The sequence below is a fragment of the Egretta garzetta genome, unplaced genomic scaffold (assembly GCF_000687185.1).
Source record: "Egretta garzetta isolate BGI_Z169 unplaced genomic scaffold, ASM68718v1 scaffold292, whole genome shotgun sequence".
In the NCBI taxonomy this organism is placed as follows: Eukaryota; Metazoa; Chordata; class Aves; order Pelecaniformes; family Ardeidae; genus Egretta; species Egretta garzetta.
This window is the reverse complement of record NW_009258789.1, coordinates 851,871-869,120: the sequence shown is the minus strand read 5'-3', so window position 1 is coordinate 869,120 and position 17,250 is coordinate 851,871. Positions and strand designations below refer to the sequence as shown.

The window sequence follows — 17,250 nt, the reverse complement described above, 5'->3', positions numbered from 1 at the left end:
TAAATACAGCTGACAGCTCAAATAGCTGTTCCATTGACAGTATGTGGTCTAAATGTGTTAACAAATGTGTAGACTCAGCACTTTGGGATTAGTTTAGCAAATAAATTACAAAATAGTGCTGTGATCCAGCAAAAAGCACAATGCCTGTGTATCCCTGGTCTGCACGCTTTGTTAATACTGTGACAGGCCTTTGTAGCTCTATGTGAAAATACAGCACTACAGCTAGGTATAGGGGTCTTGCTAAGAGTTACATTCATCTCCCCTAGATTTCTTCTTAGTGTGATGTCATGGAATGTGAGCAACTGAGTGTCATGGTGAGTAGAGATGGCTTAATAATGGATGTATTTGCTTTGCAGAATCAGAAAATTCGTAAAGGACAGTAGTAACTTTACACTAGCTTTGGTTATGATCAAGGATACAAAGTGACAGAATAACAATTAAAAACTGCTTTCATGCAAAGCTTGAGATATTCAATTTTTTGTTACTAGCTTGGATCTGTAGTACATGTGAAAGAAAAGCTGGGAAGAGAGGATGAGGAAGGGGCTAGACAGTTAAAACATTTTCATCTCTGAAGATGAATTACAGTAGCATGTTATTTATTTCCCTGCTGATCACAGCAAGAAATGAGAGAGAGAATTATATGAAGAATTATGTCATGGTTTGACATATTTAAGGCATGGTGTTTTTTATGCTTAGAGGTTGAATAAAGCCGCTGTTTATTCTTTTATATTTTAGCTATTCACAGGCAGGGTAACATGGCACAACGTATTATGGGGTAAATAATATGAACATGAAATGGAACTCTGGAGACCTCTATTTTAACGTAATCACAAGTATTCTGGTGTTTTCTAAAGATGTATTTCTATAGTTGTGTGTAGTGCATAATTTTAGTATACAATGTACAAATGGTCATTCTGATAACTAGTTGCAACTTTTGTTGCAATCTGTAAGCATGATTGGCAGTAGTAACTGGTTTCTGAATGCTGCCTCTCATGTCAAATCTTTGTAGCAAACAGTTTATTAATGCAGTCCTTATTTCCATCCCATTCATTAAATATATGGTTATAGAAAGTGGCTGCTCATTCCCTTCAGTGAGGTCCCATATCCACATGTTAAATGATGGTTAAATATGGTAAATATCTTTAGTTTTTCCTTCCTTGTCAGCCAATAAAGCCCTGTCCAGGAGCTTTCTCAATTACAAGTCCCTGCTTGAAACAATTGGATTTCTGCATACCAAGTCTCTAGCTGGAGGCTTACTGATGGCATTTTGTTTCAGGCCATGGAGCAGACAGGTATCTCTGTCAGCAAATAAATCCATTTTGAGTTATCACTATCATGTGTTTCACAAGAGCATTCAAAAGTATGATTTACCATTTCAAGGATTCCAGGGAAATGGCAAGTTGTTTTAACTTTATAAGTTTCTTCCACTTCAGAAATCCTACAAGTTTTCCTTTACTTAAAATTTTCTCCCACAGAGAACAGTAATCTACTGGAGTAGCTGCTTTACTATTAATATTTTTTAAGGTACTTTTTTCCTGATGGAAATGCATGGAAAGGTTCCTTTAACTGTAATACTTTGGATGTTAGAGAGGTCTCAAAATATCTCAAGTAGAGTAAGTTGGTTGTATTTTTTCTGTTTGGTGTTGTAATGCACAACTTGTATACAATAATAAGCTATAAACACCATTGAGTCATGTTTTGAGTTAGTAATGATGAACAAGATTTTTCTAAAACCTTTACATAAAAACTAGTTAAAAAGATACGTGTTAGGCCAAGAAATGCTTTCCTTGTCTTTTTCTTCCTTGCCTCTTGATTGGGCCTAGGTACATTTTGTAGTTCATGTGTTTTACAGGAACTTCAAATGCAGACCGCCGAGGTATACAATTCTTTCTGGGAAGTTAAGAAAATGCTAACTTCACTCATAAATGCGTTGTAGGCCAGGCACTGCACGGATCTTCTGTTCACCCTCTGTCCAGTGACCTGCTCCAGCAGTGTGTTGCATCTTAGTGGAGAATAACAGAATTTGTACTTTGCTTCTGGGTTTCTTTTTCTAGGTCCACGGTGCAAAGGCTGAGGCATTGAGAGGAACTAGAGGTCAGAGTGCAACAGCAACTGGAAAATTCTTTATTTTGCATGCATTTGCCTGCCTGATGTAATATGATTAGTCAAGGTCAGGACACTTAATTGTCAGTGACATAGAGAGTGATTTGTTTGTTACTTACATGTGAACTAGTCCCAAGACCCTTCTGTCATCAGACTGGTTTCATTGCCAAGAACACACTTTATTCCTTGTGAGTATCTTGTGACATCCATCTTACGCTATGAAAACCTCCATGGGTCAGATCCTCATGGGTCAGATCCTCAGCTTGTATAAATCTGAGTAGCTCTGTTTAATGCTACTCTAGTGATTTATGCCGGGTGAGCATATTTCAAAATGTTAAGAAAGATTATTAAAATTCAATGTTCATTTTTTATCAGTTTGTATTATTTTCGCACAATAAAAGGAAAAATGTGATGACCATATTACTCAGGTGCGCTGAGTACACCAGCTTACAAACAACTTGTATGCCAAATTAAGCTGCTTGAAAACATTTTGAAATGGGACAAAACCTCTTTTTTCAACCATCAACTGTTAAGAATTGTAGATTAATATATACACGTTTTTTTTAAAAGGCAGTAGATGTTTCTTGGCTGGTTCTCCAGTACTTGGCTCCCAAAAGAGGAGGTGGCTGCAGAAAAGACATAGAGGTGAGTATTCAGGGATGAATCATTACAGAATTTGTATTGGTGCAGCTGTGTAGGGTGTCTTGGAGGATGGCACTCCATGAGCTTTTTTCCACGCCAAGGAAAGGAGAAATTTAATTTATTTAACTGCTTTTGCTTTGATGATGAACATGTTTGAGGCCAACAGGAATTTTTCAACTGTTGTTTTGTTAGGTTTGCAAAATACAGGTTGGGAGAGAGAAGAGGGCCTAGCATATCAAAGCATTAGCCATATGGACTCTGTCTGTGAATTTGTTGTTCTGAAAGATATATGGCCCTTCTTGCCAAGTGCATTCAGATTCTTTAGTTTCTTTCCCAGCAATAGCTGGTTATTTCATAAACAATTCAGCTCTGGTTTTGCTGTTTTTCTGTACAATTACCAGTATTTATAGAGACTTTTGAAAAGAAAAAAATTGCAGTTAATTTTGAGTGTAGTCATTTGCAGCAGAGGAAGAAATGCATTGAAACTGCAGTGACTAAACCATTCACTTTGCTGAAAAGGCTTCTATGTGTTCTAGTGACTCCTACAAGCTGCATATGTGTGAACTGCAGTGTATAGCACTTGTTAATATTGAGAAAGCAAGTGAATATATAAATACTCCATCAGAGCACCTAAACATCTCTCTTTTCTAATGACTGAATTGTTTGTTTGTAAAAGACATTTCTTCAGCATCCCCAGAGATAGATGCTTTTGTGAAGGACATTTTTAATACAGCAGACATAGCCTGGAAATACTGGGTAGAGTACGTTGGAGCTTTCTCAATATGTACTTCTACAAATTATTCCTCCACACTTTTAGTCCTCCCTATTGAGAAAGCTCGAAAATACCACCAAGAAGATATCTTTTACTTCCCCTCTGCTTTTTAAAGCCTCACAGTTACCTGAAGCCTCAAGTCCACAAAAGTTCTCCTTTTCATTCTTATTGCAGGAAAGCGTGTGGTTTCTACTTTCTTGTTCTCTTAGTTGGCTAATGTAAAAAAAATCATTTGAAACTGCAACATTCTCATGCAGAAACCACTTCTTAACAAAAACATATGACTGCTTTTCACTTGGAAGTCAGTGAGAGATTTTATCCTCACCTACCTCACAACTATATCTTTGGTGAAGACCTGCGTGTTTTGAGAACTTCAAGCTTAATCCAGAAGGTGTATTGTAAACAGAACTCCCACTGATTTCAAAAGATGTTCCATATATGGAGGTCCGATAAGATCAAGATCTTGGAGGGATTAACACTTAGTTTAAGAATTCACACGTTTCAGTTCACCAGTCAGAAAACCAGACACAAGCTACTGTATATGATAAATTTTTATTGGGTATTTTTAAGGGAAGTGTCTGCTAAAGTAGAGTTTAGAACATGGTAAGTGGTCCACACAATGAAAAAAAAAAATCATTAATCAGTGTCTCATTATGTTGCTAAGGCAATGAACATATAATGTACACTGTCAAGATAAATAAGGGTCTCCTGATTTTCAAGGTTTTGGAGTGTCTCGTGCAGATTCATCCCAGTTCTTTCTTGTTTGGTCCTTTTGAACCTCTACGACTGCACCATTTCCTGGAATTCTGCAAAAGATAAGAGAATATTTATAGTAGAAATATTAAAATGAAATTATTAGGAGTAAAAGATTAGTAGCTTATCAAGATATTTAGAATAGGAATGAACAGAAAACAATTACCTGGTAGATGACCAGAGGAGAAGAAATAATTTATGGAAGAGAGACATTGTCTAAACTTCCTCTTCTAAACAACAGATGGAAAGGCAGTGTTTTGCTGACATTTATAGGGAATAATAAAATGTTCAAGGTAGTTTTAGCTTTCTCTCTGCATAATACTGATCTTCTAATGCTTCAGCAGTTGAGAAGTGTTGATTTAGAGCACAGTCTAAAGCTAAAAGCATTGTGCAGTTCCATGTGGTATGATACTGAAGTATTGTGTTGTACAATAAGATACTGTTATTTGGAAGATCTTTCAAATGTTTGGCTTCTGAGTTAGAGTATCTGATCAGTCCTGTCCCTGAAGGACTGTATGAGTATATAAATTGCTTCATAAATCATGTGTGTTTATTCTGGCACATTTCCTAAGGAACTGGATTTAATTCCTTCCAAAGAAAGAAACAGAAGAGTTCTGTCCTCCTGGCGCAGTGAGCTAGGGAATCTGCACAGCAGCACATTCCCTGCATGCTATTCCCTAAGCCCCTTTCATGCTCGTCTAGGCAGCTTGCTTCTGTCATGGGGCAAGTTGCCATTGGCTGCAAGCCTTTTGTGTGAGTGTGTGCTTCCTGTTCAAAATGGAATACAGAAATACGGAATTATGAGATCAGGAGGTTTCTGCACTGAGCAGCCATTAAATCACATTGGCATTTCCATGGGGTGAGTGCAATATGCTCCTTCCTAAAACAGCTGCTCCTTCCTATCTGGTCCTTAACCTGCCACTGAAGATAAATAGTATCCATCCCCACATGCAGAGCCTGTTGTGGGATCTTGTGTTGGGGTAGTGACACTTGATCATTCTGTTCTCCTTATTATGCAAAACAAATACTGAACTACATGCTGCTAGCTCTTGCATATTGTGAAAGATTTCACTGACTAGTGGAATTTCTGTTGGGAGATAACTGCAGTAAATGAACTGATGTACATGCTGTTGATTCTCCTGTGTAGAGCTGGTTCTTTTGTCCTGGATTTTACATTTGTGTCACAAGGGATGCTAGTGCTGCTTTACATCAGAGTAAGTGGGAGGAGAAATGAGGGGTGGTTCCTTTTAAAACAACTGGAAATTGTGAGTGAGTGGCAACAAGAAAGTTCCTTAGGGCAGCCTAGGTATTTATTTTTTTTTTAACTTGTTCGTGCAAAAGGAGTTGCAGAGATGAACCTGTAAGATCAGGGACTGTTTCTGCCCTTAAACAGGTTTTTACTGCAAGGGTTTCAGTAAAATCACTGGAGGTACATTAATGTACCATCAACATAAAAGAGTTTTTTTATCATTTACAACACATCCTGAGGAGCCTTATTCATTATATAAAGAAGTTAATACCTTCAGCCCCAATTTTACCATCCCCATCATGATCTGCAGCTGCCAAGAAGGTCTTGGTTTCTGAGGTGGTTAACACTCTGGCTCCACACTCAAACCTCTGAAGGAAATACCTAGGAAGAAAACAACTTTGATTATGATTTTCACAGAATATTATTCTTTTATGCTGGCTGTATAATCAAACTGATAGCTATCTATAAATAAATTATTTACCACAATAGCCAAGTCCTCCAAACACTGCTTTGTTTGACAAGCTAAATCTTAGTTATATGTATTTCTGCTTTGCAAGTCCTGCCCTGGTGCAATTGATTCTGCCCACTACCAAATTCCAGCCCAAAGGAGTTATTTTTTTCTATACTGAGCATTAAAGGCAGGTTTTTACTAATTTGTTTTTCTTTGTAGGGTTTATCTACTTAAATATACCTTTCACGATCTTCTGAAGATTTTAGCAACGTTTAACATAACTTGTGCTCACATTTATGGAACAGTTCTGGAAAGAAAAAAGTGCTGATTTTTGGATAGCCTCTAAATAATTAACACAGAAAATCCTTACTTGAGCTCATCTTCCTCAATAAAGCCACTTTGATCATTGTCGAGAATCCGGAAGATCTCCTTGAGCTGGCTGCTACTCTTTTTAGACATCCCACTGATCTGAAAGAATTTTTTGGGACTAAAGGAATCTGGAGCTGAAAATAAATTAATAAATAAATTAACCCCAGACCACTGTGTTCACTGTTCCTAAATGGTCTGAGGATGTTGCTTTGGTACATTTTAATTGTTCTAAACATGAACAATAGATAAAGACTGTCAAATAATTATCTTTGCCATACTGCACATACCCTCCTAAACATAAAAAAAAAATCACTTGGGGATAAGTTGCAAACTGACAATATAAACCAGTCATGAACAAATATACTGTGACAGCTACGTAAAGAGATTACAGAAATCTGTTTACAGTATGCACTTGTTCAGTATTCCTTTGGGACTGAATTAAACTTGCCATGTGTTACACAAAGTAATAGATTTTTAGAGTTTTAATTGTTTTCTCACCTTGGCAGTCCCGCAGAGCAGCAGCAATATCAGAAGGGCTTAGAATGTCTGTAAGGCTCATTTTAAACCTGTGCAAAATAGTATATTGCAAACGGATTTGTGAAATGCAAATGCATCTTACAACAAATTGTTTTTTCTGTGTTTCGAAGAATACTATATGCCTAACAAGACTTCTAAAGGTAGATGAATGTAATTGATCAAACTGACATCTCTGCTATTCCTAAACAAATTAGAAGATTTAGTACATTACTTCCTTAAAAACAGCAGTGCTGAAATAATACTTTTTAATAAGATGGATTAAGTAAATGATGTTGTGAGTTAGTGATCAATTTTTTATCATTTACCTGCATCCTATTTAAGTACAGTGTATTTTTAAACTCTATGTAACCGTTAATCTAATAGTTAATCTTACTGGAATGCATGGCATCTGACAATACAAATAACAGTATATGCAGTGGAAAAAAGAAAGTCAAGAAGATTTGCTTCTGTTTTCTCCCCCAACAGCTCTGAAGAATAAAAAGAAAACTGATACTTATCTATATAAGGTCCATCCATGTGTAATTCCAGCAATTAAAATAAAAATCTTAGAACAATGGTTATTGTACTTACTAGTGGTGCAGCTCTGCACAGTAATTTAATTTAATTAATCTCAAGTCAGCTGCTCACCTTTATAGTTTTCTCAGCTAGGTAAAGGAAAAATAGCTGAGGAGATACCAGGCAAAATAGTAATGTTGGCTCTGGCTTGCCACTCTGGCTTATAAAGGATTCAAAAGGTGACAATAACCACTACTTAGGTTACTGTTTCATGGATCAAATGTTTGATTTGAGACCTAGCTCAAATTTCTTCCTTAACTAATTAAACCTTTCTATTTATATCCTAAAATAATATGTGCAAGAAGAACATTTTTTTTTAATAAATCCACTTGTGCTTAATTAAGTACAACTCTGCCATCAAAATGTAGCCTTTCAATCTCTAGGTATGCTAAAGATTTTCAGTTAACCTCGGGACCTTAAAGTTGCTCATTGGATGATGACTCCAGTAATCAAATCCTTATGAAAAGAAACTAGTTTGGTTTCCCTAAGTCTGTTGATCCTTTGGAATGTATAAAGGAAGTTGGAGATGAAAGATCAGAGGCGACAATGTGACATTCTGACAAAGATAACTTGTCACTAGATAGAGGAAAGCATGCTAGAATTTGGGGTGATCTTTCTACATTAAGATTAATTTCATATTTCCTGATAATTTTCTAAATGACAGTTGCTGTCCCTGATTAGGGGTAGAACAGAAACCAATGCCTCCAGTGACAGCAAAACTCTGAAACTAGGTAAAGCTGAATAAGCTAATCTTGTCTGTGTTCCTTGGAAGATTATGTATAATCAGGTAGCCTACTTTATAATCTATTTTGAATATTTTAAATTACATTAAATCAATAATAGACTTACTTGAAGTTGTAGGAATCAGACTTTGTTAGTGTGAAGATAGATTTATATACATTTTACAACACACGCTCTCACAATCTATTTCCTTAATATGAAATTAAAATTGTAGGTCTAAACAAGTGGGGGTTTATTATTTTTTTCAAGAGCATTAATTTTGGAAAAAAAACTTAAGAAAATTGGGAACAGCAGATACAAAGTTTTCTTTCTCAGACAAAAATCTATTTCCATCTTTAAGGGAGTTTATGTGGACAAAATTCTAGGATGAAGACCAATAAAAAACGTGTATTTTGGTTAGATTTTATTGTATAACAGTCTATTATGGTATCTAAAGTAATGTTCTCCTAATACATGAGCATTGTTTTATTTTTTAATGAATGGAAATAGCATGGTATGCTGATCAAGTAATATTTTTATAGTAGCAAAAATTACAAATGGTGCTGTGGAGTAGAGTAGTAATGTATCTAAGCCTTGGTGTAAGTTAATGGACTACAGTGGGTTTACTCCTGCTTGGTTTAATGACAGTGGGAAAAGTATCAAGCATAACAATTGTTCCATAGCACCTGTTTGTCTGAATTTGGATAGAGAAATACAAGGTATAATTAACATGAAAAAGCTGACATAATTTAATGGTACTTTCACCTTTTTTGCTATCTCTTTTGTATGCAAAAGAAGGTGGCATAAATCACAAATAATCAGACTTACTTTTAATCCCAAATTTCAGCTGTCTAGTAATGAAAGAATGTTCTCTTCTATCTCTTTCAGTAGGAAACCTGTTCATAGTAATCTGGAAGAACACTTTCCTGTTAAACCTAAGAACCGTGGGCTGTTGTAAATTAGTATTGTCTGATTAAAACAAATTCAACAATGCTGTTTTGTTGAAGATCTGATCTCAGGTCTTTTGGTGTTCTTTCCATTTATCTTCTTCGTTCAGTCCTAAATATTCATATTGCTTTCTGTCTGAGATTTGGATGATATTACATCTATCAGATAGTGGCAGTGGGAATGAAGCGCATACTGTCCTTTCTGCAGAATCATCCTGAAATAGCTTTCATCCTTTTGCGCTCTGTTGTGAATGTTCTCCTTTATGATCATCTCAAATTTATGAGAGTTTTGACAAAAGGTTTTTTTACTGATTCCTCTTGACATTTTTACTGCCAAGATGATTCTAGGGAAGAGGGTTTTTTAGACCTCTGTGATAGTGCTTTAAAGCTTAAAGATGTTACTTCATAGTAGGCTTCCTTTATTTCTGCTTGCTTCTAGACACTGCTCATTGAACTGCTTGCTTTGTTTAAATTTTTCACTTGCCATACAAACTAATTATTAAAAGCTAATGAGAATGAGGAAATTGAAATGAAGTAAAGGAAAATGACAAGATCAAGGTGAGCATATAATATTCAAGCTCAAAATATGTCTTCAACCAATTCAGGCATAATATTAAAATATAAGCACCAAATGCTCAAAGAATGGCATCTGGTTACTTCATACACTCTGCTACAGCACACAGGGTGCTGAACTGTTTTTACATGTAATCAAAAGTAGTAAAGTCGCCAGAAATTAGTATTATATTTAAATATGTCAAATAAAAGTGAGATAATTGCTACAATAATTTCACTATCAATGCTTACGAAGGGATCTTTTAATGTTTGAAATTCAACACTGACAACAAAAGTGATTCTAATCCTAGCTGAAAGATGGTTTACAAAAGCCTAAAAGAGCTGAATTTCAGAATCAAGTTGATGTCACTGTATATTGATACAGGTGGGAATCTAGGGTTACTGGGTTTTATTTATTTATTAATGACACTTCATCTGAAGTACAGGTTTCCCTCCACTACAATTAGAATGAAATAATCAGGGATGAGTATATTATATAAAGGGATGTTTTCATTAGATAATCTATTTTACAGCTAAATTATCTGCCTGTTTTCCTTACATCTGGGGTATGTGTTAGCTTAGGTGATTGTAATCACTTTAGGGGTTCAAAAACTGAGAAGTATGAAAGCAATTTTCTGAAAGATACTATGCAAGCAATGTGATGCTAAAAAGAAAATACCTAATAATTCAGCCAGAACAATAGCTGCTAGCTAATGGGCAGTTAACAATAGTACAAAATCTGGTACAGAATCTGAGTATTGTACAGTTTCCAGGAATGTTTAGCAGTTGTTCTTATGAAATTAAAGAAAAATTATCAATTTTTTTAATTTATTTTTTGTTTGGGTTTTTTTCCCCTCTACTAGGACATCTGAAAGTGCTATTGAGTTGTTAATCTGAAGATTTATGTACTTGTATAACTTAACTTCTGTTGTTTTCCCCCAAGGTGTCTTTATGCACAACATCTACAGGAATATTAAAGCCATTTTTTTTGGTTTTAGACTTCCAGAATTAAACTTGAAGGTGTAGTTCTGAGAAGTACAGAACATTCATATTAGTAAGTCCTTGCTAGGGAATCTAAACATATAAAACAACTGTTTTAAAATCAAGCACCAAGTTCAAATCAATACGAGTAATTACGAGTACTTCTCTAATAAGCAGAGGAAAGTTGTGTTTTGGCAAATCATTGACAGGTTGTGGACTAGTCTTGTACTCTTTGTGTTCTGTTTAGCATAAAGTATGGCGTTCATTAGCAGTGACAATCAACCAAAGACATGACTTTAAGCAGATGCAAAAGAAACATCAGCAGTTGTCTCAGGTGAGATCAGAGGAGAGGTGTTAACCTGAGACCAGCTACAGTAGTGTAAAGAGATGCTGCAGCAGCTGTTTTAAAACCCATACAACTTCATCTTTCAGCCCTGGTTGTGTTAGGGCCAGAGCAATTGTATCATGATCCTGCATGACAGATTCTGCCTTTGTAATAAGTTTGAAAGTAACTAAAATACTCAGTAACCTATGTGGTTGATCATTAATGTTGATGTCTCAATGGCGATGTCAGAGAATCATAGTGTGAATATAGCTATAATCATTGAAAAGGGCCTTAACAACAAAATGAGTTATATCCTGCTACTTCAAGTTGTCTCTTAAGGCACATGCTTTAATCATATATAAATAATTACAGAATGTGATTTGAATGGTTGCTTGGGCCATAGTCTTTTACCATATTTAGCAGAGAAGTTTAAGAACACGGTTCAGTATTTGACTTTTTTGGTACTGTGCATCATTACAATGAAGGATGAAATCCAGGCCTTGGAAGCCTCCAGTGACAAAGCTTTCTTTCCCTGCAGCAAGTAGAGGATATTACCCAGAGCACTGAGCAGAGATCTGGACTGTAGAATCCAAGGTGCAAGATACATCCTGCAGCATTGTGGGTCTGGAGCTAAACAAAGACAGGTACTTCCCTTATGTTAGGAGAAATGTCTTGTGTATTTTCCCCAGTTTAAATTATGTCCTTATCATTTTGTGTCAATGAGATTGATTTCTGTTTGAAAATGATAGCAGAATAGACTCACATAACTGATTAATAGCATAGCTAATTCATAGAGATTGTTCTAATCAGGATATTTTTTCACTTAAGCTGTCCTGGAAGATCTCTGCTAGCATTTTATATGCTCTGTGTTTGTATTTAAATGTGCTTGCAAATGCTTCTGTGACTCAGCAACACAATTTTCTGTCTCTGACCCTAAATGAAATCGTCTAAGATGTTTCTGTCTGCTGTCAGCATTATAGATAGTGTCAGATGGAGTGATGTTTAAAAGTCTAAATTGTTCAGTTTTTCTGTGTATTTTAAGAATAATAACTATGCCCTAAGGTTGGAGGCTGCAAAATAATCTGGATGATGCCTTTTGTGACATGTAAAAGATATGTAACTATACTGTTACCAAAGGCACTATGACCCACAGTGTAAGAAGTCATGGTAAAATAAAGCAAACAGCACTGAAGTGGTTCCAACTACTTCTATATTCACTGCCTGTCCTCATTGATGTCAGTGGGATTTATGCCACTAATCTCAGCAGTAGGAGGATGTATAACCTTTAGTGAGGTATAAAGTAAAAATACCCTATAATTCGAGCTAACCTTATCATAAGTAATCATCAGAAGTCACTTGTTTAACAGAAATAGCCTAAATAAAGGAGAAGCAGGTGTCTAGATTCAGACAAGCACTTAAAACATATGCATAAAGCATGTGAAAAAATTCTGTTGACAAAAGGCAACCACATATTTAGGGGCTCTGGTGGAAAGGGTTGGATAGAAACATTTTCGAAATACAGACCATGGTCTCAGACCTCCAAATTTATGATTCCAGAAGAGTGTTCTTCACTTTAAGGGAGCTGTGTGGGAATGCATGTTTATGATAATGCAGCAGTCTTTCCAGCTGTGACCTTACAGGCACAATTTGAAGAGCTTTCTTAAAGCACAGGATAAGCAGTTACAGAAATTTCACAGTACCTGACAGCCTGTGTGAATGAGACAGAAAGGAAAAGAAAGTGTATTCTTGTAGATAGAAAACAGCATTTTCTCCACCAATCTGCTTAGTGGTAATACTGAAAGAAGGAAAGGTCTAGAAGTGTCTCTAGTCACAAGCTCTTCTTAACTTTCTGGAGTGATCACTGTAGCTGATATCAGACTAACCTTGTCATTAATTTTTTACTGTTCTTAATGGAATGGTAAGTGATGAAATTGTCTTAGATTTGTAGACCTAGCAGGCTAATCGGTGTGGAAGTAAGTGTGGTTAAATAAAGGAGCTGCCTGGGCTAACTCAAAAGTTACCTGAGCTGTCTGTGCTTTTGTCTCTCATTTAGCCATTAATATGGGTACAATGCTCGAAGATCTTCAGGTGACCCATATTACATGGTGAAAATATAAAATATTATCATTATCAGCTGAGATACATTTTCTGACAATAATGTGAGCTTTTAGTCCTGCAATCAGAGTGCAATTCCTCAGAACTTCCTTTGTTTATTGGTCTCCTGAGATGACACTGAAATCATAAATGTGAATTTGTTTAAGGGATAATTCTTTTTTCACTGTTAAGGAAAATTCTACAATATTAGGGCTTGATTCATTCATTAGAATTAATGGAAATATATTTTTGGCTAACGTGCAAGGCATGAGGCACATTATTGAGTGTTCATTAAAGTCTTGCAGATTGCTTTGATTTTGTGTAATATGATGATTTCCCCAACATTGTATTGATGTTTCCTTCCTTCTCCATAATGTCTTATCGTAAATGTGTTATGCATCAGAACCATCTGCATTAGGAGATAATTTTGAAATGAAGAATTTTGATCTGCAAATACTGAAACATCTTCATAAATAGCTCCAAACAAACACAGTACGAGACAGTTGTTGTACAGGTTTTTGCAAGATTAATGCCCAAGAACAGAGATCCAGATTTTTTGAAAAGAGTGCATAGGAGTAACTGTCACGTTGAAAGTATAATGTTCTGGATGAAGTCATCTAGGTTTTTTAAAAGGCTGTTTGGTTGTGTGTTTATTTTTATTACATATGCAAGCCTAAAAAACCCCATGTCTAGTTAGGTACTGTTAGCAATTAGTTCATTTTTGTAACCTAATTTGATTGCTCTGTGTGTTTGTATTGTGACCAAATCACGATGACATCATCACACTCTTACTTTTCAACCAGAAGGCTAACTTAGTCAGTGCACAAGCTGGATGAACTTCAGTTAATGAGCAATTGTTCAGAATTTTGCATTGTCCTCATTCCTTATTTCTGGCTTGCTATTTCAATCTGTCTGTAAAGAAAAAAAGATTAATTTCTCAGCTATTTTTTTATGCTGCTCTTCATTTTATTGTACTTCCCTCACAAACATTTATGCATTTATTTTTACAACCCTGTGAGATGTGGGCATCATGTTATTCTCAGTTCTGAGATGGAGAAAAGCAGCAGAACATTGATTATTGGGGCAACATGCCCCAATTTGCCATTATGGAGCACCAGGGACTGATTTTTCAAAGTGCTTTTCACCCAGTTGTATCCAAGGCACAGCTCCCTTTGCCTTCAGTTGCATTTATGAGGGTTGTAAAAACAGATCTTCTCTAATAAGACTTCCATGCAAAATAAACAAATTAGAATTGTGGTACGAATTAGCACTCTTTACATTGATTTTGCAAGAAGTCATTTTAGCATATATTGTGTTTATATGATTAAAGGGTACCAAATCCCTGTTCTGGCACTCTGTGTGCAGACCTTCAAGTCTCATACTGACAGAGGGGGGAACTCTGGGCTCCTGACTCCTACTCTGTGCTGGTGGACCCATGTGTTGCTCCTTTGTATCTCTTGTGCCATGGTCTGCAACTTGCCAAGTACAGCTGGTATGGTGGATATTAAGTGCCATATGAACGGTACTGAAGGACATTCAGTGTGCAACGTGGACCCAACGAAAGGTATTTATTCTCCAACTGCAAACTAGCACTGCAGACCTTTCCTGAGGCCTCCATCCTGCTTCCAAGATCTGAGGCATTGTGTTCCCTCCTTTGGAAAACAAAATGTTAGCATTCTGTGTTCAGAGGTTATTTAATCTGGCAAAACTGAGTCATCAACAGAAGTGGGCAGCTGGGATACTAGTAGTGTTCTGAGTTGAATTAATTCAGGGAGATAGAATACTGGCTTAACTTCTTGTAATTGGAACAACAGTGCCATCAGGTGGGCAGGAAGGTGAGTGATTCCTTGGAGAATTTTGAATGTAATGCTATTTCAGTAATGTAGATTCATCTTGGATCAGTTGATCTTATATTAAAATTGACAGCTTAATTAGTGCTAGGTCCTGCTATTTAATTAGTGTATGAGACATAATCAGTTGCATAAAGAATGACATAAAAACATATGGACCATTAAATACACCTCTTCATTAAATACCACCATTACCAGTTGCCATAACCAGGTTTTACACTTGGACATTTTATTAATTCTAGTTTTTTACAGCAGGTGCTAGCTATTTATGCAAATATCGAAAATTAAGTGGTCCATAGAGATGCTTTTAATTTCTCCGTCTCTTAATATTTTTACCAGTATTTTTAATGCCCAAAATTCAGATGAGCAGAGTGGATTCCAATTCAGTCTTCCAGTGGTATAGAGACCTTCTGCTTAAAACATTGGGGAACGTTGTTTAAGTAGTGCTTGCACTACTTCAGATGATTTCCAGCAATATGAAATCACTTGCCAGCAATTGTTCATGTGTAAATAGATAGTAGGCTTGCAATGGGAAAGGTTGTTTATGGCACAAATATCTCAGTCTTTATCTTGACTGCTTGTTAATATTTGACCAGAGCTTGAAACTCTGAACAAGAAATAAAAGAATAATAAAGTGGGACCGCATTTTGTAGTCAAACAGTCAAAAAAGTACTTTCTTAATTTTTAGAGTTAAAATGGGAAACTAATGATACTTTTCTGATAATCATTCCTTAAAGATAGCAGATTGTCTACTCATAGTAACAGATACTTAAGACAAAGGAAGTGTTGCATTTAAGCATCACGTTGTACCTTAGTTCAATAGTAAAAAGCAGTATATACTGAAATTTTATAAATATATCCATTTAGGTTCCAGTCCTGAAAAAACCTCTGTAGATGAAAAAAAGGACTGACCACCTGTAGCCAAGGGCAGAATATAGACTGGCTCCTATGTTAGATCCTCTCTACAATACAGAACAGATCTGAGCACCTCAGAATCAGATCCATAACATCCAGTGTATGGAGCAGGGCAGCTGCGTAGAGCTAGCCATTAGGAAGTCTCAAAGGCAGATATTACTCTGTTTAATAAAGGCAGTCTTTGGTCTCGGCATCAGTCAAAGCACTGGCACTGGCTGAGAAATTCTGCAGGAAAAGTCTGTTAAAGGTGAGAGGATAAATGAGTGAGACATACTCAGTACCAAAAGCATTCAGAGTTTGTTATTGGTAATAGCTGTAAAATTCCAAGCCCGATTCAATTATTGAGACTATTTCAAAAGCTCTTTGTAAATAATTTTGAATTCAATGGCAAAACTTCCTCTAAATTCAATGAGAATAAGGGTAAGAAACTAAGAGGATGTTGCATCACAACATGTAAAAATCCTTGATGATTGGATTAGAAAGGCAAAATTAAAACTGACTCTGTAGTGGCAGGATTCATCTCCCCTCCTGTGTTATCTTCCTTCTTTCCTCCTAAGATGTAGACTCTTAAGAGTGGCAAGAATATTTCTAACCTTACTTTTCAACTTCAAAGTCAGATGAATATGATCTGAAAGATAGAATTCATGTGATAGAAAGATGAGAGAAAAATAGCCCTTTGAATTCAGTCTAGTAAAAAATCTTGCAATAATAAAAAGCAAACTCTAGCAGAACTGCTATTTTTATCTTCACAGTCTGTCAGTTATCCCAACATGAAACAAGTAATTTCAGTGCTATCAGAGTGTTTTCTCATTGTGATCCAGCCTTTCCTTTGTTATTTCTCTTGCAGCTCCTTCAGCACAAGCACACACACATGCGTACACACACACACACGATTGTCTCTCATCCAAAGAGACAGAAGGAAATGGAGTATTTCTGATCTTATCCTGCATTTTTAGACAATAAAACACAAGCTTGTGGTAACTCATGTTTTTATTTACTCCAATTCATCTTCCTCGATAAAGCCACTCTTGTCCTGGTCAAGAATTCCAAAGACTTTGGTGAGCTGGTCTTTGGACTTGGAGTTGAGACCCACTTTGACAAAAAAGGTTTTGTAATTGAATGAATTAGCAGCTGAAATAATCAGGAAGAGATGAAGAAAAGTAGTTAAAGATCTGGAACAAAAAAAATTTAGCCTTTTGGTCAAAAAGCAGCAAACTGTTCTGCAGTACAGTGAGGGTCATTACAAGCCCCAGTCAACAATCTTTGATTTTCCTGAGTTTATTTCAGATTCATGGGATTTTTCCATCAATGGTCTTTCAAACCTAGGAAGTTAAATATTGACTGTGGTCTTCATCAATGCAAGAACATACATCTGTAAATAGATTCTTCATCGAAGCACGGATTCACAGAACTTAATGATAAATACAATGCTTGT

General features: G+C 36.0%; 2 protein-coding genes across 2 annotated transcripts in view; both read right to left on the bottom strand.

Annotated features, from left to right (window-relative positions):
- Positions 1–4,297: 4,297 nt before the first annotated feature.
- LOC104135852 (parvalbumin, thymic CPV3) lies at positions 4,298–6,898 on the bottom strand. The gene is made up of 4 exons (XM_009649535.2): positions 6,838–6,898; positions 6,341–6,473; positions 5,791–5,900; positions 4,298–4,323 (listed from the first exon to the last, which is right to left on the bottom strand). The coding sequence occupies exons 1-4, from the start codon at positions 6,896–6,898 to the stop codon at positions 4,298–4,300; spliced, it is 330 nt and encodes a 109-aa protein (XP_009647830.1).
- A 9,082-nt stretch (positions 6,899–15,980) lies between these two features.
- Positions 15,981–17,250, bottom strand: part of LOC104135814 (parvalbumin beta) — a 1,856-nt gene continuing 586 nt past the window's right edge. Inside the window, exons 2-3 of the mRNA XM_009649497.1 lie at positions 16,814–16,946; positions 15,981–16,053 (exon numbers count right to left, since the gene is read on the bottom strand). Coding sequence (XP_009647792.1) covers positions 15,981–16,053; positions 16,814–16,946 — 206 coding nt within the window. The remainder of the gene's footprint in view (positions 16,054–16,813; positions 16,947–17,250) is intronic.

Coding starts and splice junctions, on each gene's coding strand:
- LOC104135852 (XM_009649535.2), bottom strand. CDS start 6,898: ATGAGCCTTACAGACATTCTAAGCCCTTCTGATATTGCTGCTGCTCTG. Junction 5,901..6,340: donor ATTGAGGAAGATGAGCTCAA/GTAAGGATTTTC, acceptor TTTTCTTCCTAG/GTATTTCCTTCAGAGGTTTG. Junction 4,324..5,790: donor TGGTAAAATTGGGGCTGAAG/GTATTAACTTCT, acceptor TATCTTTTGCAG/AATTCCAGGAAATGGTGCAG.